The sequence below is a fragment of the Alligator mississippiensis genome, chromosome 3, assembly GCF_030867095.1.
Source record: "Alligator mississippiensis isolate rAllMis1 chromosome 3, rAllMis1, whole genome shotgun sequence".
Taxonomy (NCBI): Eukaryota; Metazoa; Chordata; order Crocodylia; family Alligatoridae; genus Alligator; species Alligator mississippiensis.
Window position 1 is genome coordinate 288,746,302 of NC_081826.1, and position 24,460 is coordinate 288,770,761.

At 45.4% G+C, this 24,460-nt stretch overlaps 1 protein-coding gene across 1 annotated transcript in view; it reads left to right on the plus strand.

Annotated features, from left to right (window-relative positions):
• Positions 1–24,460, plus strand: part of MYO5B (myosin VB) — a 404,810-nt gene that overhangs the window by 303,928 nt on the left and 76,422 nt on the right. Inside the window, exons 20-22 of the mRNA XM_014593958.3 lie at positions 1,408–1,564; positions 7,333–7,572; positions 20,051–20,287. Coding sequence (XP_014449444.1) covers positions 1,408–1,564; positions 7,333–7,572; positions 20,051–20,287 — 634 coding nt within the window. The remainder of the gene's footprint in view (positions 1–1,407; positions 1,565–7,332; positions 7,573–20,050; positions 20,288–24,460) is intronic.

A 24,460-nucleotide genomic window follows, 5' to 3' on the forward strand; every position in this document is an offset into this window, starting at 1 on the left:
GCTGTCATAGCATAATGGGTTCAAAACGGGCTATGAAAATGTGTGTGTTGGGGGGGTAGGTCACTCAGTGGCTCTTAAGCACAGCAGTCGGGGATGTCACCTTAGGCTCAGGACATGCCAAAACCTATGGCTGATGGTGACTGGAAGAGTCTGATGGGAAATGGATCACTCCCTGTAAGCTCTGGTTCTTATTTCTACTGTAAAGCATCCATTACTAATTGTCTGGTTGTTACCAATCCATTGCTATTGTCTGATGCAGGATTCCAGGCTAGATAGACCTTTAGTCTGACTCTGTATGGCAACTCCTATGTTATGATCCATCCTTTAATGCTGGGCTCATTCTCTTCTTGTGGGGTTTTTAAACCTCCTCTTCCCCTTTTCCCCCCCCTCTTCTCTGTTAATGGGTTTTGTTTTTATAGGCTGCTGTGACTGACAGATTGTGGCTCTGTAAGAGTGGAAAGCATGGGAAAACACCCTTTTTTAACATTTTGGCAAAAAGTTCAGTAAAACTTAAGACCAAAACTAAAAACCAAAGCAAATGTCTATTTGTTTCATGCAGAGAACAGTGAATATGTTGTAAATTCAGTGAAACAAGCTAGCTATCGAGTTAAACCATGGTTTTATGGATATTTATTAATAGAGTTGACAATGAAGTGTGCATAACTGCGTCCAGTAGATTTTCAGACTGGCAGCAGCACACAAAAGTAAAGACCACGTCCAAAATTATTCACTGTGTTGGAATCACTTGGGGTTCTGCTCCATGAATGTTGTCAGACCAGCGCACATTGGATTTTAAAGTCAAATTGGTTTTCTGCAGTTTTGCTGAAAGCATTAATAGCCAAGAGATATCTTGTACTATATTTGATATTTTTAGTTAGGAACTGAAGCAGCTAACTTCCATGGTTTAGAGTTTCAGGTAATTTTGAGAAAAGAACAAAAACCACAAGAAAAGGTGAAGATAAAAAAAAAAGTCGTAAAAACAGAAAGAAAATGAAATTGTGCATAATAACATTCACGTATCTGATATTCCCTGATACACTGTTAATGGGAGAGAATGTATAAGTTTTCCTTTTACCAGGTTTGGTGTTGGGATGTTCTCTCTCTCAATGTCAAACAGCTCCTACAAGAAGGATTGCGTACTGACCTAGCATACTACCAGTCAGGACCGATGTAGGCGATTGCATTAATAGATTATATTTTCATGATGAAAATGAATTAGTCATACTCTGAACCATGTCGTTCCTAGCCTTTATTTCCACAGTGACCCTGCCACCACTGTGAGCCTGATGTCTAGTTGAATTTCATAGCGAAGCTTGTGATCCTCATCCTTAAGTGTCATGAATATTTGGAATTGTGACCCTTATACCTTTTTTTTTTTTTTTTTTTTCCCTGCCATGCGCTTCACAGGTTAGCAGACCACCTAAGGAAAACAAGAGCTGCCATCATCTTCCAGAAACAATATCGAATGCTCAGGATCTTTCGAGCTTTCCAGAATATCCGCCAGGCCACTATCACTATTCAAGCTTTTGCTCGAGGCATGTTTGTCAGGAGAGTTTACCACAAGGTATAGCTACTTCACAAAATGTTTCCATGTTGGGGTTACACATGGGGAAAGCCTTTACATTTACCTGAAAGGAAGCAAGATCAGCCATGTATTTATTGTGGATGCTTTGGGATCTCTTTCCAAACTCAGAGCTTTTAGTCCTCCAAGTTCACAAGTGTTAATTAAAAATATTGCAGCAATGTCCAAACAAATGGCTGGGTGACAGTACTCTGGACTAGCTTAATGAAGTTAGTTTCATAAGTGGAAGCTGATGGCCATAGTGGAAATCTATAAATGTTATCTAGCCCCAAGGGGAAAACCTACCTGAAGAACAGTTTTTGTGTTTGAGCTGTTACAAGTGTATCTAACGCAAGCTCAGATGAAAGGTTAGTCGGTCACTTTTGAATGTTCTGTAGTCATCTGCTTCATTTTAACATGGTAATGCAAGGGAGAGGAAGTCTTGATGACCAGAATATATTATACAAAACAGACTAGCCTGGCTTAGGAGATGGGAATGGCGTAGGGGACCTCCCACCTCAAAGCCATGAGTTGAAATTCATATTCACCTGGTAGTTATTAAAAAATATTGTCCTTGATGGTGAATCAATAGCTTATTTGCAGTGTACCGATTGTTTTTAGTCCAGATTTCAGAAGTCAGACAGCCACAGGACAAAAGGCTTCTTTACTGCTGGTAATGAACAAAGGTACAAGTAACTTGAGGAACTTAAAGAAGAGGTTCAGAATTAAATTGGTTGACCTATCTTCTGAGACGGACCTCCGCTTGAGCCCCTGCAGTGGAGCAGGAATGGAAATGTTCCTTGTTATTGCTTGTGCAACATTGGTTTTATAGATTGGGGGTGTCCATCTTCAGGGCTTTTTTTTTTTCTTCTAGCACCATTCAAAAACATGAATTTTTAATTATCTATTTTGTTGGTCTCAAACCTCAAAAATTAAGTGTTGAAGACTTGGTACAAAGCAGGCTTCTGGAATCTGAATACCTATAAAGTAGGGGTAGGCAACTTTTTCTGGCCGTGGGCTGGAATGACCCAGCCCGAGTCAGAGGCAAGTGCCTTCCTACCCTGCCAAATGCTGATGAAGCCTCACATCCATGGACCAGAGCTAATGATTTTATAGGTTAGATCTAGCCCACAGGCCACAGATTGCCAACCCCTGCTGGAAACTGGAATAGTTCAGTTACGAATCCTGATATGTAACCAAAGCTATATTTTGCAGCATTGTCCCCATATTCCCCTATCATCCTCTGAAAATATTAGTGTAAACTTTGATTTTTAAGTCACAAAATGACTTCAGAAGCTTTCTCACTAGTTCATTATGATTAGCCATCCATGTCTCTAGACCACAATATACTTGATGAAACTTGGTGTCCTTGGCAGTCTCTGTTCATGAGGCAAGATTCAAACTTACAGGATGGCTGCAGGTCAAGGCCAAGGGCTTGTTTGTGCACAAAATTGTTTCAGAAGAGTTATGCTTCAAATTCACATGCTCCCTCATTCCAGATTAGCTTGCAAGTATACGCAAGCTCTTGGATGTTACAGAAATTCTATGAAGTTTGTGCAGTGCTGCTTTCCGGGGACAACTGAGCAGTCCTAATGCTTTGGACTCCGTCTATTTTATTTCTTAAATGACTGCAGCATAGTTCAGTGTAGGAAAACTTTGGGGCTCCTGTTTGAAGCTGAATGCTGTATATTAAAGATCAGATTTGGAAAAATTAGCTGGAAATGCAAGAAAATAAGTTTTACTTGACTGAGCTTGATAAGTTTGTAGGAATGAAGTGTTACAAGAAAAATGGTTGTAAAGTCATGTGACCTTTAAGCAGAATTTTGCTTACAGGTTATCCATATTGTAATACATTGCCACATGCACATTTTTTATTAAACATCTCAATTAAAAATAATCTTTATAATGTAAAACTGAGTCACTTTCAGAAAAATCAAAGCCTACTCAGCAACGCGTGTCATTGAAAGGATAACGAGACTTTTGCCATATGTTGGCAAGTCCATGTGACTACAAAGCAGTCAGTGGACACAATAAAACAAATTAGTATAGTAGAGGTTCAATTTTTAAACATCAGCCCTGGGGGTCATCAAAAGGAGGCTAGACAATCACCTAGCCGGGGTCGTTTGACCCCAGTATTCTTTTCTGCCCGTGGCAGGGGGTTGGACTTGATGATCTGCTCGCGTGTCTCTTCCAACCCTACCAACTATGAAACTGTGGTCGCAGAGTGGACATGTACAGCACATGGAAAGGAGTTGGGCAAATAAGTCCATTTAGAGTTTGGACTTCATAGAAGCAGTTTAAGCACGGGTATTTGAAAAAAATTGTATCTGTTGGGGGTGTAGGAATGAGGTCAAGAATGAACTGACCAAGCTCAAAATGTACTAGTTATTTCTTCAGGTCAGAGTAAAGGTACATAGATGACAGTTGTATATTCTGTATTTGCTCTGTGAACAATCAGATGGCTTTGGGCACCAGGACATCTGAATCTTTTGTGAGCATGAAGAACTTCATCCAAAGCTCTCCAAGTCAATGGACTTGTGTCACTTCTATAAATGTGGAGTTTGAGCCAAAGGAAGGGCTCCATGAGGAAAAATGATAGTTGTTTAGCACTAGCCAGAGATGTGTTACTAGATTTGCCCATCACCTTGGGGTGTGCTCATTTATTAGGGATACATTTTTAGGGTCTTTGCAATTCTGTCAATGTGCTGCTTGTGTTACTTGTGTTTCTATATGGAGCTGTATCTCTCCCTTCTGCAAGTCCTGACCCCCAATGGAGCTATGTTGCAGAACTCGGGTTCAGTGGGGCTGTGTTCCTCCAGCCGCCAAATCGGTCTCATACCACCCACACACACTGAGTTGATCGGCATGTACAGGCTGACACTCTTATGCCAGGAATCAGTTTAAGGTAACAGTAAAATACAGTCAGACATAAGCACGCAGGTGAACAGACTACCTCCAAATCTGGCTGGGTGTCTAGCTGACACCTTCATGGGCCAGCATTCAGTTCATTAGGGCACGTCTGAGCCAAACTGGGTCAATCAGCCTGTACAAGCTGATCCCCTTACATGTCTCAAACTCAGCACATCCCAATCTTTTGCCCTAACTGTCCTAATAGTGGTAGCCTCTTGATGAGTAGACACCACAGTATTTCTGGGCTTCACAGGGATTTTTTGGTTTAGGTAAAAGAAGCATTGCTGCAGAGCAAGTGGGGCAGGGGAAGTAGAGAAGGAAAAACACACCCAGTTATCACCAGTTTGACTAAAAAAGTTATTTATTGCTAAGTATATGAAATTTATAATGGTACTAATAGTAATAGACTTGCAAGGGAAAACAAACAAAAACAATTACAATATTACCCTGGTTTAATTGAGTATTTGGGGAAACCTAGCTCAAGCTTAACTAATACAATGTAGGTTCAGAAAGCTATGCCTAGAGAGAAAAAGAAAAAGACAGCGAAAGAGGGAGAAAGAGAGAGAGTGAGAGCTGGGATCTCGCCATTCCAAAACACTCGGGTGATTTGTTGACCAGCAAAGTTTCCGGCAGGATCCTTGAAGGGAGACTATCTGTTTCTCCCAGTTTCTTGAGAACAACAGCAGATGGTGTCAGAGATTTCTCTCACTTGAAGCACACTGTTTGCTGCTTTACAGCTTTCTTATACCCTTAGTCCAGCCTTTTCAAAGCGTTCTTTTAATTGTGTAAATCAAGAGGGTCCCAAACCATAATTGACAGGGAAAATCCTGTTATATAAACAGTTTAAATTTAAATGAATTACTTTTTTCAGTGACAAGGGGTTATCTGGTTTGGAACATCTCAAGAAACTGATTAACAACCAGGAAGAACATTTAAGTTTTTAAGGAGTAACCAGACACCTAGGAGCCAGCTTGAAATTATTATGAATATAGACAATATACTGGAAGGGATACCACATTGTTTCTTCTCAGCTGGCTTGGCCATGCTTGCACTGTGAAGTCAGCATAAGTGTTTTGTATTCTACCTGTTGCGAATAAGCCTCAGCTTAGCATGACTCTCAGATTTTACTGTAGTCTTTTAACAGACTCAAGGGGATTACTTGGAGTACTTTATACTTTATAAATGTTGTGGGGAGGACTTTCACCAGTCATCCCAGGAAAAGTATGACAGCATTTGTGGTCAGGGCTCCAATGGGCTGGATGCTGTGATGAACCCTTAACCATTGTTCAAATGTCACCTGTACCCCCTCTGACTCGGTCCCTTGCCTCAGCATTCCCTAACCTGGCAACCGAGTTGTAGTCAATCAAGTTTAAATAGGCCTCCCATACTGGGACCGGGGAATGTACAGCCTGAGATGCCTATTAAACTTTTCTTCTGCTTAGTTCTGGGTAGACGAGGTGTGTGTGGGGTGAGGGGAGGTATAGAAAAAGTCCTTTGCAAGTCCAACAAGCTGGGTGCCAGGGCTCCCTCAGGAGCACAGAGCAGATGGGTGCCATGTGGGAGACCCAGGTTCATTTCTTCCTCCACCACAGACAGACCTTAAGAGGAAAGACTAAGGGATCTGGGACTGTGCAGCCTGGGGAAGAGAAGACTGAGGGGGGACTTGGCAGCCATCTGTAGGTATGTAAGGGGTGAATATCAGGAGCTGGGGGAGGAACTGTTCACTAGTGTGCCCCAGGGGAGGACAAGGAACAATGGCCATAAACTGTTGGAGGATGGTTTCAGGTTGGATTCAAGAAAGAGCTTCTTTACAGTAAGGGTGACCAGACTCTGGAATAGACTTCCTGAGGAGGTGGTGCAGTCCCCAACCTTGGAAGGCTTCAAAAGGAGACTGGACAGACACCTTGCTGGGATCACTTGATCTCAGTAGTATTCCTGCCCAGAGCTGGGGGATTGGACTTGATGATCTTTTGAGGTCCCTTCCAGCCCTTGATTTCTATGATTCTGTGATGCAGGTTCAGTGTGTGACTTGGACATGTTGCTTGAATCCAGATAAACAAAAGAACTTAAAGCCTAAAGTATGAATGTAACTATTGGATCCAAACCCCCTCTCTAACCCTGTCTGCACCTACAAATATTTGCCAGTAAAACCCTTTAGGTACCTGCAGTTCTATTTTGCACATGCCTTGTCACAATCTTTTAAATAAATCGATTTTGTGAACTGGGACCAAAACCCAGGACTCCCCTCTCCATGATGAGCGTCTTAGCAGTGCCCAGTCATGCTCCCTCTCTGGCTTAACCCTTCCAGGCTTGTCTGAGATGCCTGACTCTCCCACTATGTATTGTATATGAAGCTCAGGCACCTGTCTGAGGGGGTATGGATGCTGTACTTTAATCCAGGTGCCTGAAAGTTAGCTGCAACATGTCAGCTTTGCAACATTCAGCTACCTTTGTAGATTTGGGCCTTGATCTCTCTGTGTCTCACTGCTGCAATTTCCAGGAGGGGAACGTGGCACCACGTGGTCATGTGAGAATAAGTACTTTAGTGTCTGAAGTGGTAGGATAGCATAATTACAGGAGCCATTCAAAACAGAAAATGTGAAAAGGACTAAAGACCCTCTAAAATAGCAGTCATTAGATTATTATTTATCATGCCTGTGATTATTTTCTTAGAAAATGTTGGTTTGAGGAATTGCTACTTTAAACCTTGGGGTGAAAGAGAGAGACATAGGAAATAGAGTTGTGCTATTCAGTTTGTTTGATAGGGACAGTTATCAGCCCAGGGCAGCTTTGTTCTATGCTTCAGTGTATCCTCATTTTTCACTAATGCCTCTTGAATTAACGCACTTTATTTTTCCTAGATACTCTTGGAGCACAAGGCTACCATCATCCAGAAACACTCCCGGGCTTGGCTGGCTCGTAAACACTTTCTACGCCTCAGGTGTGCCACTGTGGTTCTCCAGTGCTACTACAGGCGCATGAAGGCCAAGCAAGAGCTAAAGGCACTGAAGATAGAGGCGCGATCAGCAGAGCACTTAAAGAGACTCAATATTGGCATGGAGAACAAGGTGGTTCAGCTTCAGAGGAAGGTAGATGAACAGGTATGTCCCATACTCTGTTGGTACAAGCTTGGTTCTGTGTAGGTCTTTTGTTTTATCACACGGGCAGAATATATTAATACCTGTCTCCTTTTATGTAACAGAGGTCTGCATTTGCTTATGCCTTAGCAACATGCAAATATTGCAACTACTATAGGCAGTACGTTACACCTTTTGCACTGACTACCAGTTAATTATGGCTGAGGTTCATTTTGCAATTCACCATAAAGCCTTTCTCATGGGATATACCTACCTTAGTGCTGCTGTCTTCAAATTACTTTATGGTGGATGTTTGCCCTTGAGCAAGTAGATCCAGCAGCTTCAAGTATGATATTCTCAGTAAAGGGTCCTGACCCCTGCAGGTAGCTCCCTTTCCTGGGTTTGCCAAGACATATTTGATGACTGGCTCAGGACATACTCTAAGGTCTATCTGGTTTGTTCCTTCCCCACTGCATTTGGGGTGGGAAGGGAAGTAAAGATGCAAAAGGTAGAATTCAAGTCAGTTGACATCAAAGGCCTTCTACTGCCTTGGTGTTATCAAAAGAATGGGATCTTAGCTAGTACACTTCAGGGTTAACATGACAACAGGCTTACTAGAAACAGCCATAAAATGAAGGAGAGCAGATTGAACATCAGAAAGAAATTCTTTATGGTGAGGGCTGCAAAAATATGGAATGGGCTTCCAAGCGAGGTGGTGCTTTCCCTTACCTTGGAGGTGTTTAAATGGAGATTAGACAAGCACCTGGCTGGGGTCAAGTGACCCCCAACCAGGTGCTTGTCTTTCTTGCCCAGAGCAGGGGGTCAGACTCAATGATCTAATGGGTCCCTTCTGACCCTAGAAATATATGAATCCATACAGCTTCCTCCAAGGTGTGGATGCATAGCCTGAAAAGAGCTGGGTGCTTAGTTGCTGCTATTGTGTTCTTGAGTGATTTTCTTTCCTCTTGAGGCAGGTTTTGCCAGCAACTGTTTCGTTCTTATACTCTTCAGTTGTATAGTTTCAAAGCATTCCTTCTTGATAGTTGGTTGATTTAAAATCCAAACAAAGCAGGTAGGGAGGGAACATCATATTACAATTGCTAACTGCTCAGATCCTGTTTTGGGTCATTCAGTTGTGAAACTTGTTTTTGTGAGTTGTTTGATCAGTCGGGAGGTTACACATAAATGGGACAGGTCTTGATTGACTGAGTGGAATACCTTGGGGCATTGATTACAGGACACTGTTCGGGGTAGTTGTTTTAACAGTGGGGCAGAACCCAAAATATTCTGAACCAGTGATGGTCTATGGAGGCATTTGCAAACCCCCAAACAGACATTGAATGCCTGTTCCGAGAAATATTCCTTAGTCAAGGGAAGATGTGTCAACAAGGAGGATACGGTCACATAGGGAGATGCAGTTATTTATGAATGGTTTAGCATAATAAAACATTGGGTACACTTGCAACTAGCACAGGAGATGCAATCAGTTGGGATTGCTTTATTTTGCATGGTCCCAGTCACAATCTTGCATTCTTGTGTAAGATGTACTGTTACTTTAATTTGGTCATTTAAATTTCGTGTGTAGGTCCAACCAAGCTTTCCCAGTCATCACCTGGGATCTACTTGTAAACTTCCTTGATAAAATGATCTCAGTATTTTTTCAGATGCTAAGAAATTACTGGTTAGCATACTTTAAAAATGTCACTGAATAAAGCAGAAGATTTGATAGGTGACCAAAAAAGATTGCAGCAAATGCTACTGCTCAGGTTGTAGAGACATCTTGTTTACACATAATTACCACGAACCAGATTTCACTACATTTTTCAACAAAAATGCAGCACAGGAAATGCTCATTTCACTATGTTCACATATAAAGATTGACCTTCTGTGACGCCTAGCGTCAGAGCATTGCTGTGTACGGTCATAAAGGTGTGCAATGATGAAATCATTTTCTGGAACTCGGGGCCAGAGGTCATATAACTGGAAGACAATATTTCTGAAAACTATAGGTTCAGAGGAGAAAAATGGAAGTGGGCAATTTCAAGCCAGGAGCTTGAAAATCCAGAATAGCAAGAATCAAAATAAGACTTCAGATGAAATTTTTGCCTTATTTTAAAAGGCAAAAAACAGATACTTTTTCTCTTAAGCTTCCTGCTTTATAAACATCTGTAATGCAAAAAAACCCCTGCTGCATTCCAGTGCACTGTACCATATGTTCTGGGAGTTATTTTATTTGGCAGCCAATTGGATTGAATAAATACACAGCTTACAATCACTTTGAAGACATTTGGTTTATTTATTATTTCTGACCAGCCATCTCTTTAACAAAAAATATATTGCAAGTCGCATTGGTGTGACTTTGACAGATGCCCAGGTCTTAAGGTATCCAGGTTGTAGCTGTGTTGATCTAGAGGCAAAAGGAATCAGAACTCGTGGTAGAGGTGATATCTTTTATAAGACCAACTAGATCTTTGCAAAAAAATAAAAATAAAAAAATCTTTAATTGCAAGCTTTTGGGCACAAACAGCCTTCTTTGGGCATAGGAGAAAAGATTGTAAAAGTTCTCCTGGGTAGAAATGAAATTAAATGCTTATGAAAAGGCAAGTAATAATAGTTCAAGGGGTTTTTTCTCCTACTAAATTGAAAGCAATGCCTTTTACAGTGTGTTTTTGACTCTGTGGTTCAATATGAGTATTTCTAGAGCAAGTACTGAAGAGAATCCAGATGACCGGATTTTGTTTCCATTGAAACAGGCTGACCTTGACAGGTTGGGGAAGTGGGCAGAGAACAACAGGATGCAATTCAATAAGGACAAGTGCAGGGTGTGCACCTAGGGAAGAAAAACTGCCATTATACCTATAGGCTGGGGGGCGACCTTCTCAGCATCACCTGAGGCAGAAAGAGATCTTGGAGTCTCTGATTCCAGGATGAACATGAGTCACCGATGTGATGAAGCAGTCGGCAGAGCCAATCGCACCTTGTCGTGCATCCATAGGTGCTTCACAAACAGGTCCTGGGAGGTGATTCTGCCCCTCTGCGCGGCACTGGTCAGGCTGCAGCTGGAGTACTGTGTCCAGTTCTGGACAGTGCAGTTCAAGCAGGATGCGGACAACATGGAGAGGGTCCAAAGAAGAGCCACTCATCTGATTGGAGGCCTGCAGGGAAGGCCCTATGAGGAAAGGCTAAGGGACCTTAACCTCTTCAGCCTCTCCAAGAGCGGGCTGAGAAGGGACCTTGTGGCAGCGTATAAATTAATAAGTGGGGATCAGCACAAAGTAGGTGATGATCTGTTCACCAGGGCACCCCCTGGAATAACGAGGAATGATGGCCATAAGCTACTGGAGAGAAAGTTTAGACTGGACATTAGAAAAAAGTTCTTCACGGTGAGGGTTGCTAGGCTCTGGAATGGGATCTCAAGGGAGGTGGTGCTTGCCCTGTCCTTGGGGGTCTTCAAGAAGAGACTGGACAGGCACCTGGCTGGGATCACATGACCCTAGGTTTGGTGACCCTTTTCATCCCTGCCAGGGGCAGGGGGTCGGACTAGATGGCCCACTGAGGTCCCTTCCAACCCTGGAATCTATGAATCTATTAAATCAATGACAAAATTCCTATTAATGGTACACTATTAAAATATACATTTGTGTTGTTCCTGGCTCTTTGGGCATTTTACAAGTGCTCCAGGGTGCAGGGAGGAGTACTTTAAATAGAGCAGCTCCGGGAGCCACTCTAACTAAAGCGCCCACAGCATCATGTGTATTCAGCATCCTGCGCTTCAAAATGGCAGTGGGGGTTTCATGAGCTTTAGTTAAAGCACCCCTGCTGCCACTTGGAAGTGTGGGGACGCTGAATACATGTGTTTAATCAAGTCAGAGCAGATATCCGGCATGTGTGCTTTATGATCAGATCTGAGGAATAATGTCTTGCATTCAAAAGCCTGTCTGTTTCTATCCCAGCTACATAGTTGGTCCAATGAAAGACATCGTCCTAAAAAAACCTTCCCTCTTGCAGGTCAGGATAATTTTTTCCCTCTGATTGCTCCTCCTCCTCCTCAGCGACTTACTCATACTTGTTCTTGGTACAATTTCAGGTAAACAGCTGTTTTTCTGGTTTCTGTATATAAAGGTGGTGCCTGATGTGTTTGGCATCACTTGCTTAGTAATTACCATTTATCATTCTGTTTGGGGCACATCTGTAAATCATACATATCATGTGAAAGGTTTCCTTGAAGTTTTAAATCTCCTCGCACTTTTTGTGATGGTTGGTTGCACCAGGATTGGGGCAGATAGCAAATTAATATGTGCTTTTCTTAAAATCAAGCTATCCAGCAATTAGCCCCATGGTCCAACTAGTTTCAATGTGTGCACCACTGATAGCAGGGTATCTAGTCCCTGAGTCCAACTTTAAAACAGAAGTACCAGCTCTGACCTCTTACACCCGTGCGTAAGTGCCCAAAATAGGTATTATGAGTTTTGACTGTCTAAATGCAGAATTGGTAGTCTTCACTAGTCATCCAACTTTGAATACTGATCCCGCATCTTCTTTTGCAGCCCATAGATTAAAACTAGATACCATGCCAGAGGAACAGAAAAAACAGGGAGCTTGTTTTTACTTTTAAAAGCTTCTCCTTTAACTTCAACATTACACTGAACTGGAGCTAAAGAACTGTAACTGAGACAGATCACCAGTGTTGGGGTTTCCCATGATCAAGGACAGTGATGCCCAGCTTTTTTGTCCCACAGGTCAGATGGGTGGTGCCATGTTCCTTTGCAGGCCACATCTGGTCGATCCAGCTGTGGTGGTTGCGCACCCTGACCTTGATTTGTCCGCTTGGGGTGGAGCTGAGTGGCTCCAATCTGGATGTGTGGGGATAGCAGGGGGAAGCAGCCCAGTCTTGGTCCCAGTCCAGATACACGGGGCAGGGGTGGGGTGGGACAGGGCAGGGCAGCCTTGCTCCACATGTGGGGGAGGGAGCAGAGTGGTTGCAATCCAGATGTGCAGAGGGTAGGGGAAGAGGAGTATCTGGATTGGGACCAGGATTGGGGGGGGACCCTATCTGGATACAGGGAGATGGGGAGGAAGCAACTTTGTCCCTATCCAGACATGGGGAGGGAGGAGGGCAGAGCTGGGTGAGCCCAATCTGGGTGTGTAGGTTGGGGGTAGGGAACAGCCTGGCCTGATCTGGATTTGTGGTGGTGGCCCAGCCCTAATCCCAGTGCGCAGGCAGTGACCTGAGTGAGGATAGAGCCAGCTGCTTGGAGCTTTCACTGCTCGCTGCTACCAAGTTTCTGTCCCATGGAGGAGCCCTGTGAGCCAGATGTTATGGCTCCGCAGGCCTTACATTGAGCACCCTTGATATAGGAGAAGACTCCTGCCAAACCAAGCTCTGTGCTAGAAACAGTTGTGGTCTTCCTCAGTAGCTAGTTTTTATTTACTACCAGAAAAAGCATGTACAGATCACAGGAAAGAAAAAAAGATTTCCAGCTCATGTCAGAATTCACAGCCAGAAAAGCCAACAAATACTCAAGTTAACATTCAGTTGGGAATTATATTTTTCCCTATAGGTGACCTGGGCTCTTGATAAATGGTAATATTTACTGGGCTGTGACTTGGGCTCCTTGAATCTTTTGCTGAATTCCTGAAGTTGTCCTCTTTATTGAAGTTGGATTTTGCTGCACCTTGGAGGAAAGAATTACTGCCTGTAATACTCATTACTTTGTCCAGCAAGCCCTTCCTAGCCGTTTATTCAGGAAAGACAGGTTTCACTGGGATCTCTGTTCCTTATTGCTTTGAAGGGACCAATAAGTTTCTGAAGCGGAGTTCTACAGGAACTTAATTTCAGTGCTTGTCAAGTTGTTCTGATCTGCTCGTTTTGATGGTGGTCCCTCGCAACATTTTCCCTTAAGTACCCCACTAACAGCACTTACTGCTCTACAGCTTCCACCCTGCAGTCACAAAAGGTTTTGAAAATCTCTCAGATGGCTGTAGGTAAATTGGAGGGTTTCAGTTGAATCCTTTTTCTCCTCCATGACTAGTCAGACATGTTTCTTTTTCTGCAACATTAGCCTGTGGGCAAATATGGATCTGCAGCATTAACCTTCCAGTTGAGGCTTAGGAGCATTTTCTTTTGCAAAGGTTAAAAACTCTAATTGTACAACCACTGCAGTTTGAAATCTACAGTCTGTGGAATGAAGCCCCATTTAGTTCAGTGCCTGAGCTAGACAGGGAGTGTGTGTGGAAGGGATAAGGACTTCAGTTTGTCTCGTGAGAGAGATCCACATTGGGCCCATTGCACTTTAGCAATTGTCCTTCCATGTTGTATCCTAAAAGATAAATCTTAGATGTAGAATAGGTGCCTGGCATTCATCCCTTGGGGATAGTTGTCTATGAAGTGCTCTCTGCACTATGGTTTTGTATATGTGCACTGCTGGTCTTTAGAGGGGTGTGATTTAGTACTGGCAGGCAACTTTTTTTTATGCTTCAGTCACCCAGTGCCAGATATGTGTAGCTTTGGCTATATGTACATTTGTGCCTCCTGAGTGGCAACTGCCCTTCCCCTTTAAAGGGGTGAAGTTCTGTCTGATCACAGGCATGCTAGCAAGATTGGACTCCAGTTATAGAGAAAGGGACCATGGGTTTCAGGCGTGTAGTGTGGTAGGTGGCCTTCAGCTTTGCTGCTCTTGGTGCCAGAACTAGCTGAAGTAAAGCTGGTTCAAGTGTGTCTGACTTAGGAGATTCACGCGCCCTTGATGAAAGTGAATGCTCTGCTGTCTGACAGCTGAATGAGAGAGGGAACAAAAGCATCCCTTGGTTCTTAACGTGGATTGAAATGTCTGTCACTTGCTGAGAGGATCTCATTTCTGGAACTTGCATGGAAATGTCCTCGTTGAGGAGTGTGCTGTCTTCTCAAGAGCCTTTGCAGGTAGGTTTGGGAGGCGGAGGTAATTTGTGGCAGCTCCTTATCTCACTGACAGAGCTTTTGCTTCTGTCTGGATGTCTGTGGGGACATCTGTGCTGTTAGAGAAGTTTCAACTCCTCATAGATTCATAGATGTTAGGGTCGGAAGGGACCTCAATAGATCATCGAGTCCGACCCCCTGCATAAGCAGGAAAGAGTGCTGGGTCTAGATGACCCCAGCTAGATACTCATCTAACCTCCTCTTGAAGACCCCCAGGGTAGGGGAGAGCACCACCTCCCTTGGGAGCCCGTTCCAGACCTTGGCCACTCGAACTGTGAAGAAGTTCTTCCTAATGTCCAGTCTAAATCTGCTCTCTGCTAGCTTGTGGCCATTGTTTCTTGTAACCCCCGGGGGCGCCTTGGTGAATAAATACTCACCAATTCCCTTCTGTGCCCCCGTGATGAACTTATAGGCAGCCACAAGGTCGCCTCTCAACCTTCTCTTGCGGAGGCTGAAAAGGTCCAGTTTCTCTAGTCTCTCCTCGTAGGGCTTGGTCTGCAGGCCCTTAACCATACGAGTTGCCCTTCTCTGGACCCTCTCCAGGTTATCCGCATCCTTCTTGAAGTGCGGCACCCAGAATTGCACGCAGTACTCCAACTGCGGTCTGACCAGCGCCCGATAGAGGGGAAGTATCACCTCCCTGGACCTATTCATCATGCATCTGCTGATGCACGATAAAGTGCCATTGGTTTTCCTGATGGCTTCGTCACACTGCCAGCTCATGTTCATCTTGGAGTCCACTAGGACTCCAAGATCCCTTTCCACTTTCGTGCCACCCAGCAGGTCATTCCCTAGGCTGTAGGTGTGCTGGACATTTTTCCTCCCTAGGTGCAGCACTTTGCATTTCTCCTTGTTGAACTGCATCCTGTTGTTTTCTGCCCACTTGTCCAACCTATCCAGGTCTGCCTGCAGCTGTTCCCTGCCCTCCGGCTTGTCCACTTCTCCCCATAGCTTTGTGTCATCTGCAAACTTGGACAGAGTACATTTGACTCCCTCGTCCAAGTCACTGATGAAGACATTAAAGAGTATCGGTCCAAGGACCGAGCCCTGCAGGACCCCACTGCCCACACCCTTCCAGGTCGAGACCGACCCATCCACCACGACTCTTTGGGTGCGACTCTCTAGCCAATTCGCCACCCACCGGACTGTGTAGTCATCCACATCACAGCCTCTTAACTTGTTCACCAGTATGGGGTGGGATACCGTATCGAAGGCCTTCCTGAAGTCTAAGTATACGACATCCACCCCTCCTCCTGTGTCCAGGCGTTTCGTAACCTGGTCATAGAAGAAGACTAGATTGGTCAGGCACGATCTGCCCGCCACAAACCCGTGCTGGTTTCCCCTCAGCATAATTTGCCCTGCCGGGCTCTCGCAAATGTGAGCCTTGATAATTTTTTCAAAGACTTTGCCAAGGATGGAGGTGAGACTGACTGGCCTATAGTTGCCCGGGTCCTCCTTCCTCCCCTTCTTGAAAATGGGGACCACGTTAGCCCTTTTCCAGTCCTCCGGGACTTGGTCCGTGTGCCATGAGCGTTCAAATATTCCCGCCAGTGGCTCTGCAATGATGTTGGCCAGTGCCTTCAGCACCCTCGGATGGAGCTCATCCGGGCCTGCCGACTTAAAGGCATCCAGTTCTTCCAAGTGACTCTGCACCATCTCAGGGTCTACGCATGGCAGTCTGGCGCCTTGCTGCTGCCGCTGTACAACCCCAGTGAGAGACTTGTTGTGCCCCTCACTTAGGAACACTGAGGCAAAGAACTCGTTGAGGAGTTCAGCCTTGTCCCCCCTGTCTGTCACCAATTGTTTCTGCCCATTTAGCAGAGGTCCTATTCCTCCCTGGGCCTCCCTTTAACTCCCAATATATCTAAAAAACAATTTCTTGTTGTCTTCCTCAATTTAGAGCAGTTGCAGGGGTCTTTAGAGGGAGCAACTTAAGGAGAATATTTATCATAACCTGTTAACTCTCCCTTTACTCTGTCATTTGAGATGGGTTTTATCCCTTCCTCATAGAGTTGCGAATGCCAACCCTCCCGGATTGGCTGGGAGTCTACCAGAATTGGCATCAATCTCCTGGTGACTATTGAAAGCAATCTGGGAGATTGATATGTTGGCTACAAATGTCCAACTCGGGATCCTTAAAATTCTGGTTTATTAGGCGGATTGAAACACTGTAATGAGTTAAAACATAAACCTTGGGGCTGACGCACGCACGCATGCACACAAGCTACAAGAGTCAGGTATCCCTATCCCACAGGTGCTGGAGTCTGTCGTTGAGGCTTCTTTCAGTGTGGTGTTATCTTCCAGAAGGGGGTCACTGGCTGGTCCTTCTGGCTGGACAGGTTGGGAGCTGGTCAAGTTGGAGATCAAGAGGGTGCCACTGAAGGTCACTTTTCACTGCTTTTTATCTGTCCTTAGCAGACTTTGGTGACTACCCAGTTTTCAGGTTTGCCCAATCCAGGGGTTGTTGACCCTTGTGGGGCTTCCCCCCCTCGGTGGCTACTGGATGGCATTTGTCAGCCCCAGGGGTCGTCCGCATGTACGTGCAAGTTTGGGAGTCCTTTGAATTTTGAATAGGGCTCTGGGAGCGGTCGATCTGGAGATATTCAGCCCAAAAGTTGGTCCCCAGTGTTGATTAACTCAGGCCAGGGCTTCTAGCCCTTGATCAGTGATGTTTAGAGCTTCTATTGGTTGATCTGCAGTTTCCTTAGGTGTTAATTGCTGCCTGCTACCATGTTACACATTCAATCGCTGATTCACTCACTCTTTTAGGGGCCAGCCTGATACAGGGAAAGGCAGTTTGATTCCTGCCCTTGTTAACATTGTTACAATGTATAACTTACTTATGAAACTAAACACATTTAGTTGAAAGGTGAGGAGTATAAAATATAAGCTACAAAAGTAATGCCATGGCACACAAATAGATAAAAATACCAAAATACAAGGGGAGATACAAAATGCACACATACAAATTTCAAAACACAATTCCTTGTCTTAAAGTGAAAGAAAGAGGAAGGAAGAAAAGGTAGAAGAAGAAAAACATATCCAAGGAGGGGAGAGCAACTGCAGGCAAGAGGAAAAGGGGCTTTCTGCTACAGATAGTGTGAATTAATGACTAGAGGTGCATTGATACATTGGCACCGATGTAAGGAAAATTGACAGTATTGGCAGTTGGCTTTTTTTGGCTGATATGCCCAATGTTGCCAATAAATGCCTTGTGCATGTGTGCTGTCAGGCGTGCAGCCCGGCAGCTTGGAGAGCAACCAGGTCCGGCTGGTAAGTCTGTTGTGAGGGAAGGGGTGTGGGGGGGGGGTGCAGATTGAGGCCCCAGCGGTGAGGGAGGGGCTGGGGCAGGGGCAGGCGCTGCACAGCCGGGACGGGGTGTAGGTGGGAGCTCTCAGCAAAGTTGCACTCGGGGCAAGCAGTGGTGCTGGGAGGAGGGCTACGGTGAATTTTGGGGTGGCTGCAGCCCGCCTTGTAGCCCTCTGCCAACACTGCTGCCACCTGCCCCGAACACAGCCTGGCCCAGACCGCTGCCGGGAAGAGCTTGGTGCTGCCCTGGACCCAACCCGCAGCAGCAGCCTGCCCTCACCCACATACAGATCTGGGGTCACATGCCTCCCATGCCCCTCTGGGGTGCGTGTAGTGGCAGGAGCTGCACCCCCCACAGACAAGCCACTCATCTGAAAAAGAGTTAAGAGTTGGGGGGGGGTATTTTTTTTCCTTTGTTTTTTGACACTGGAAATTCAAGCCTGGCATAAAAGTTGGAACATGGGAGTAGGTAAAAGAAAGGCAATTCATTTCCTAGCCTTTGTTGTTTGTGAGCTGGGTTAGGGGGCTCTGAAACAAAATAACTGTCACATAACAGGGCTTGCCATGCATTGGTACAGGCGTAGATTTTATAAGATGTGACCTAGTCTGAAACAATCTGCGATGACATAGGAACTAAGATAGTGAAAGCTGAGCTCTTGAGAAAGGAACAGATTTTTTTTTTTTCGCCAGACTTTCTAACTCTGGATGAAGTCTTGACTTTACCCTTTGTGGGTTTGGTTTCATTAGTACCTATTGAACATAAATGCTGAATGACCATCCTGAAAACTGAGTCTGTTTAAAGCTTTAATATCTATTCCAGCCACATCGCACCCAAACATTGAGCAATAGTTAGGTCTCCAAATGTTTGGGTTTTAAAAGAGTAATGATTTTTCTTATTTTTATATTTGCTTTCTGATTTTTAAGCTTTTAGGACTTCAGAGTTGCAAACTCTTCTCCACAGCCATTTGAGGCAGAAAAAGTGTGTGTGTTAAACAAGCACAAAATGAGATTTTCATGTTATCTTGTCAGGAGGCAGTGTAGGGTGGGACTTCTAGAAATTAACTGTTTCAGAGAGCCATGAGCTTTCATAGGCAACAGTCCACTTCATCAGACACTAGTCACCCGACTCCAGGAAGTGAAGCTTGGAGAGAGATCCCAAATGCCCACTTTTGGTGGTATGTCCTGCAGGAAAATCCTGGAAAACAAAAATTAGCATTCCTGTTATTTCCAAAGTAGACTGCATATAGATTAAAAACCAGACAAACAAGAAAACCAAATAAACCTACTTTAAAAAAAAGTGCAGGAAAAAAAGAGCTTGAACCTAGTTTAAAGTAATACAGAGAATTTGCAAATCAGTTGCCAAAACTGGAAAAAAGAAAAAATATCTTGGAGTTAACTTATTTTTTGGTTGTCTGAGGAAGAGCTGCATAATGTTAGTAAAGGTATACTAGGCTCTGCAGCAAAGAAGGATATGTGACTGTTAATTGTGAATTTGCAGGGGTGAGGGGAACATTTTATTTTGTGACTGATTGTAGACCCAATCGAGGAATTTTTACAGCTTGTCATTTCCATCAACTTTGATTTGAACTATGGTACGTACATCAACCAAGTGTAGTGAATTTTCAGGTCTCAAACTCTTTAGCGGAAATCACTGAAATGAGTATTTGCCAGCAGAGGCAGAGAAAACAAAACTGAACAAGAGAAAAAGGTCTAATTGAGCTACCACGTCCCAGTGGTGTGACTTGGAGCTGGTTTTGAGGGAGCTCTCTGCTCCAGCCTGCAATTAGGTTCTAGTTTGTTGTCAAAGCAGGTTTCTGCGGGCATAAGGGCTGAGAATAAAAGGCTGTATTGCAAAAGACAATACTGCAATCCAATTGCATTAAGCAGCGCTGCTAGTTTTGAAACTATTGGATAAATGTACTTCACTTTCTCTGTTACACAAAGTGACACATGTTTGCATTTATTCCTAGTTCAGCAAAGTTCATAAATGTTTGTAGAATTGTTAGGAAACATCCCATACTAATATTTCTGTGAAGCCTAAAGTCAATTTAAAATGATGTCATTTGATTAGGAATGGGACCCTTATATTCACACTGAAGTGTTTGTCATTTAAAGTGTAGTTCCTCTACCACATGAAGGGTTTTGTGTTTTTTTTTTTTTCCCTTTTGCAGCACGTGCACTGATTCTTCTAATGTTATGCTTTCCTTTTGTCTTTTTTCTGGGGGTCGTGGCTTGCAGAACAAAGAGTACAAGCTGCTGAATGAGCAACTCTCAGCACTTACCTCTGCCCACTCTACCGAGATGAAGAAGCTGAAGAAGGAACTGGAGCGATACCAGCAGAACCAGGGGGATGGCAACCAGCTTGTTGATTTGCAAGAAGAGATTGAGAGCCTCCAGCTGGAACTCAAGAAAGCCCATAGTGAAAGGAAAATTATAGAGGATGCTTACGTTAAGGAGAAGGATCTTCTCAAGAAGGTATCTATTGGGTTTCTCCTGTGCTGTCTGCGTGCAGTGTAGGCATGGTGTAAGTTAGAGCTCTTTTGGAGAACCATTTTCAGAGTTGGATAATTTGGTTAAGAACTGCATGGTGAAATTTTTTTCATGGAACATAAGAGTTACAAACTGGGGTATAACTCTTACCCCTAAACTCTTTCACTAAATATGGTGTTTTGTGAAAGATGCCAGATATAATCAAATCCTCCGCGATGTAACAGGTGGGCACATGGCAATTGAAACTTCCCTGCCTGTATAGCTTAATCCCGACTTCTTCATATGCTATTAGGAGCATGTTCCATCTTCTCCTGCTTTATATAATAATCTTTCTGAAGAAACCACGGCTGGATGACACACATCCTTGTTTAGCATCTCTTCACACATCTTGTAAGCAGGGGCATATTCAGAGGGGGTGAGTGGCACAGTTGTATTCCCTTCCTCCCATGGTTACCTCCTCCCCACCTTTCAGACCTGGCTGCTGCTCCCACAGGATGGGATAAGTCCCTAGATCATTAAGCATTTTCCCTCCCTCCTCCTTGCTCAGTGGCAGATCCCCTCCTGCTGCTGCTGCCACTGCAGCCAGCTGCCCTGGGGTGGAGGAGAGCCACTTCTGCCAGCTGCCATCCAGGCTACACAAGACCAGGCTCTGCCAGGGACAGTGGCAGCAGCAACAGTGGATGGGTTCTTCCTCCCTGCCCAATCCCCCCCGGTTCCTTGCACACTTGAGAACAGACTGAGGGATGAGGAACCCCTTGCTGCTGTCACCACCACCACTGTTGCTGTCACCAGCAGAGCCCAGCTGCAGCAGGGCAGGGGTGACTGGAGCTCCCCCACCCCTTGGGCAGCAAGGGAGGGAGTGAATGAGTGGAGAGGGGAGGGGGCTACAACTGAGCATGGAGGGTAACGGAGGGGATGACAAACCGGGGGGGGGTAGACAGTCTTACCTGATTTGAGGACTAAAATCAAGTCCCCAGCTCCTGTGGGATGTTCTGCCCACCCCGGCGAGGGGAGGAGGGTGGGTGCGGGGGTGCAGCCACCTGGTCACTGCTCCTACACACACCCTTTACAAAATCCTGGATCCACCTCTACTTGTTAGGCCTAACTAAATCTATACTGCTGCACTAACTGATTCGTGGTGTTTTCTAAAGCATGAAACACAGTAAGCACCACTAGAGAGCTCAAACTAGGGAGGAAAGTAGATCCGGCAAACTACAGGCCCATCAGCCTGACCTCTGTCCTGGGGAAGGTCTTAGAAAAGGTTATCAAAGGGGCCATCCTTAACAGACTAGCTGACGGCAGTATACTGAGGGAGACCCTGTGGCGGGCCAGTACGGGGCGCTCCTGCATTGAGCCACCCACCTCACTGCACCCGACCACCTTCCAGGCTCCGAGTGCCTCCCTGGGGGCGCCTCACGTCTGTCTGACCCCCTTCCTGGAGCACACCCGCTAGCCTGGGGGTAACACTGCCACCACCCAGGGCTGGACTTGATTCTGGCTCTGCGCACCCTGGGAAACACAGGCCTATTAGCCCTCAAGGGTACTTGATTCACTTCAAGAAGTTGGGATGTTTCCCTCAGTCAGAAGCACAAGTAGCGATCTCCCTTAGTCAGCCGAACCAAGAGGACCCCAAAGCATAATCTAGACCCACTCCCAATAAGTCTCCCACACTAGGTACAAAGGAGAACTTTATTGGTTACAAGGGGTAGGGTTGGAATAGGGTACAGGGTAGCGCAATATCAGAGAAATCCCATACAGCAAACTCCCGTGGCTGGGCAGCCTTTGATCACGCATCTGAGTTGCTGCAAGCTATGTATCTGGTTAGATCTCAGGTAGCTTACTCACAGGTATCATCCAGAGGCAGGTGGAGATTCCCTCTGGAGGCAGGCACTTCCTTGATCATGAGTGTTGAGAGAGAGAGAGCAAGTTTCAGATGGTCCAGCTCTTCTCTCTCTCTGAGCCTTTCTCATGGCTGCTGCCCCCTCCTCCTGGGCAGTCCTTGACTTATATATATCCCTTGTGAACTCATTTACCTGGTCCAATGGAGGCCAGCACCTGTTGGCTGTCAGCCAGCCAATTTGAAATGAGTCACTAGTTGCTGGGCAGACTGGCAGTTCCTAGCTCCCCGGGGAGCCCAAGCCCCTCACCCAGGTATGTGATGCCAGTCACGTAGGCAGAGGGAGCAGGTTTCCCGCCTCCCTCAGGAATGTATCCAGCTCAGGTAAGAGAGGGTAAGGTGTGTGTCCTCTGCTGGGCCCATCCTAACCAAATTGTCACAGAGCAGAGTTTATGGGGAGAAACAGAGTTGGCCTTCTGCCACATACCCAGCTTGGGTTTGTTGTGTGTAGGTCTTGCTTCGCCAATCTCATTTCCTTTTATGACCAGGTGACCTATCACCTGGACAAGGGGGAAGAGATTGATGTTGTATATCTTGAATTAAAAGCCTTTGATCTGGTATCCCATGATCACCTCTTGGCAAAACGAGGCCACAGTTAGCCAGACCTCACCACAATCCGCTGGCTGGGGAATTGGCTCCGTGGTAGGACCCAGAGGGCAGTGGTTGATGGAAGCCAGTCGTTGTGATGCGCGGTCACCAGTGGGGTCCCTCAAGGCTCTGTCCTTGGACCTATACTGGTTAACACCTTCATCAGTGATGTGGACATTGGTGTCAGAAGCGGACTGGCCAAGTTTGTCAACGACAGTAAACTCTGGGGTAAAGCATCCACACCTGAGGATAGGAGGGTAATCCAGGCAGATCTTGACAGGCTCAGGAAATGGGCGGACGAGAACCTGATCATGTTCAACACCGAAAAATGCAAGGTTCTCCACCTTGGGAGGAAAAACCTGCAGCATGCTTATAGGCTTGGCAGTGCTACGCTGGCTAGCACTACAGATGAAAGGGACTTGGGGGTCATGATTGACCACAAGATGAACATGAGCCTACAGTGTGATGCTGTGGCTAGTAAAGTGAGCAAAACGCTGGCTTGCATCCATAGATGCCTCTCAAGCAAATCTCGGGACGTCATTCTTCCATTGTATTTGGCCTTGGTGAGGCCGCAGCTGGAGTACTGCATCCAGTTTTGGGCTCCACAATTCAAAAAGCATGTGGAGAAGCTTGAGAGAGTGCAGAGGAGAGCCACGTGCACAAACAGAGGTCAGGAAAATAGACCTTAGGATGAGAGGCTGAGTGTTACAAGGCTATTCAACCTGGAAAAGCGCAGGCTCAGAGGTGATCTGGTGGTCACCTATAAGTTTATCAGGGGTGACCACCAGTATCTGGGGGAACGTTTGTTCACCAGAGCACCCCAAGGGATGACAAGGTTGAATGGTCACAAACTCCGCCGTGACCGATTCAGGCTGGACATAAGGAAGAACTTCTTTACTGTTCGAGCCCCCAAGGTTTGGAATAGACTGCCGCCAGAGGCGCAAGACACATTTGGATGCTTACCTTGCTGGGATCCTGTGATCCCTGCTTGCTTCCTGTCCACGGGGCAGGGGGCTGGACTCCATCCTCCGGGGTCCCTTCCAGCTTGAATGTCTATGAAATCTATGAAACTATTTGAAAGGCTGCTACTGATCCTTCTAGTTGAGACCACCATTGGAAATGAAGATTTGTTCACTCTGGGCGCTCATTGAGATGATCTGCTCTTTCCCATGAGCATGAGCAATAAGGCAGCTGTTAAATGCTAACAGCTTTTGGTCATGTCTAGCTGCTGTTGGCTGTGCACCATTGATTTCAGCTGGAGCTGGAAGGCTTGCTCTCTTTACATGCCATTACTCCTGAACCACCTAATTGTCTTCAAGGTTGGAGTTGTAACAGAGATTTTCAAAGAGAAAGTCTGTCTTGTGAGCAGACACATTGCACTATAAGCACTTTGCAGAGTCTTCTACCAAGAAATCCCTCACTTTTTAGTTCTTGTTATACGATCCCTTGGTAACTGGAATACAGAAGTTTGAGCACTCACAAACAGCAGTATTATCTGTGATGGGACTGGGAGGGAGACTAAATGGAAGCAGTCCCTCATACTTTCTGCAGCTGAAATACCTGAGTGGTTTCCTTAATATTAACCCCAAAGAAAAAGCTTAGGAAAAAGCATTTATATGCTGGGTGATTGACTACAAGCTGTTTCACATTGCTGTCCAAGAGCTCACCTGTTC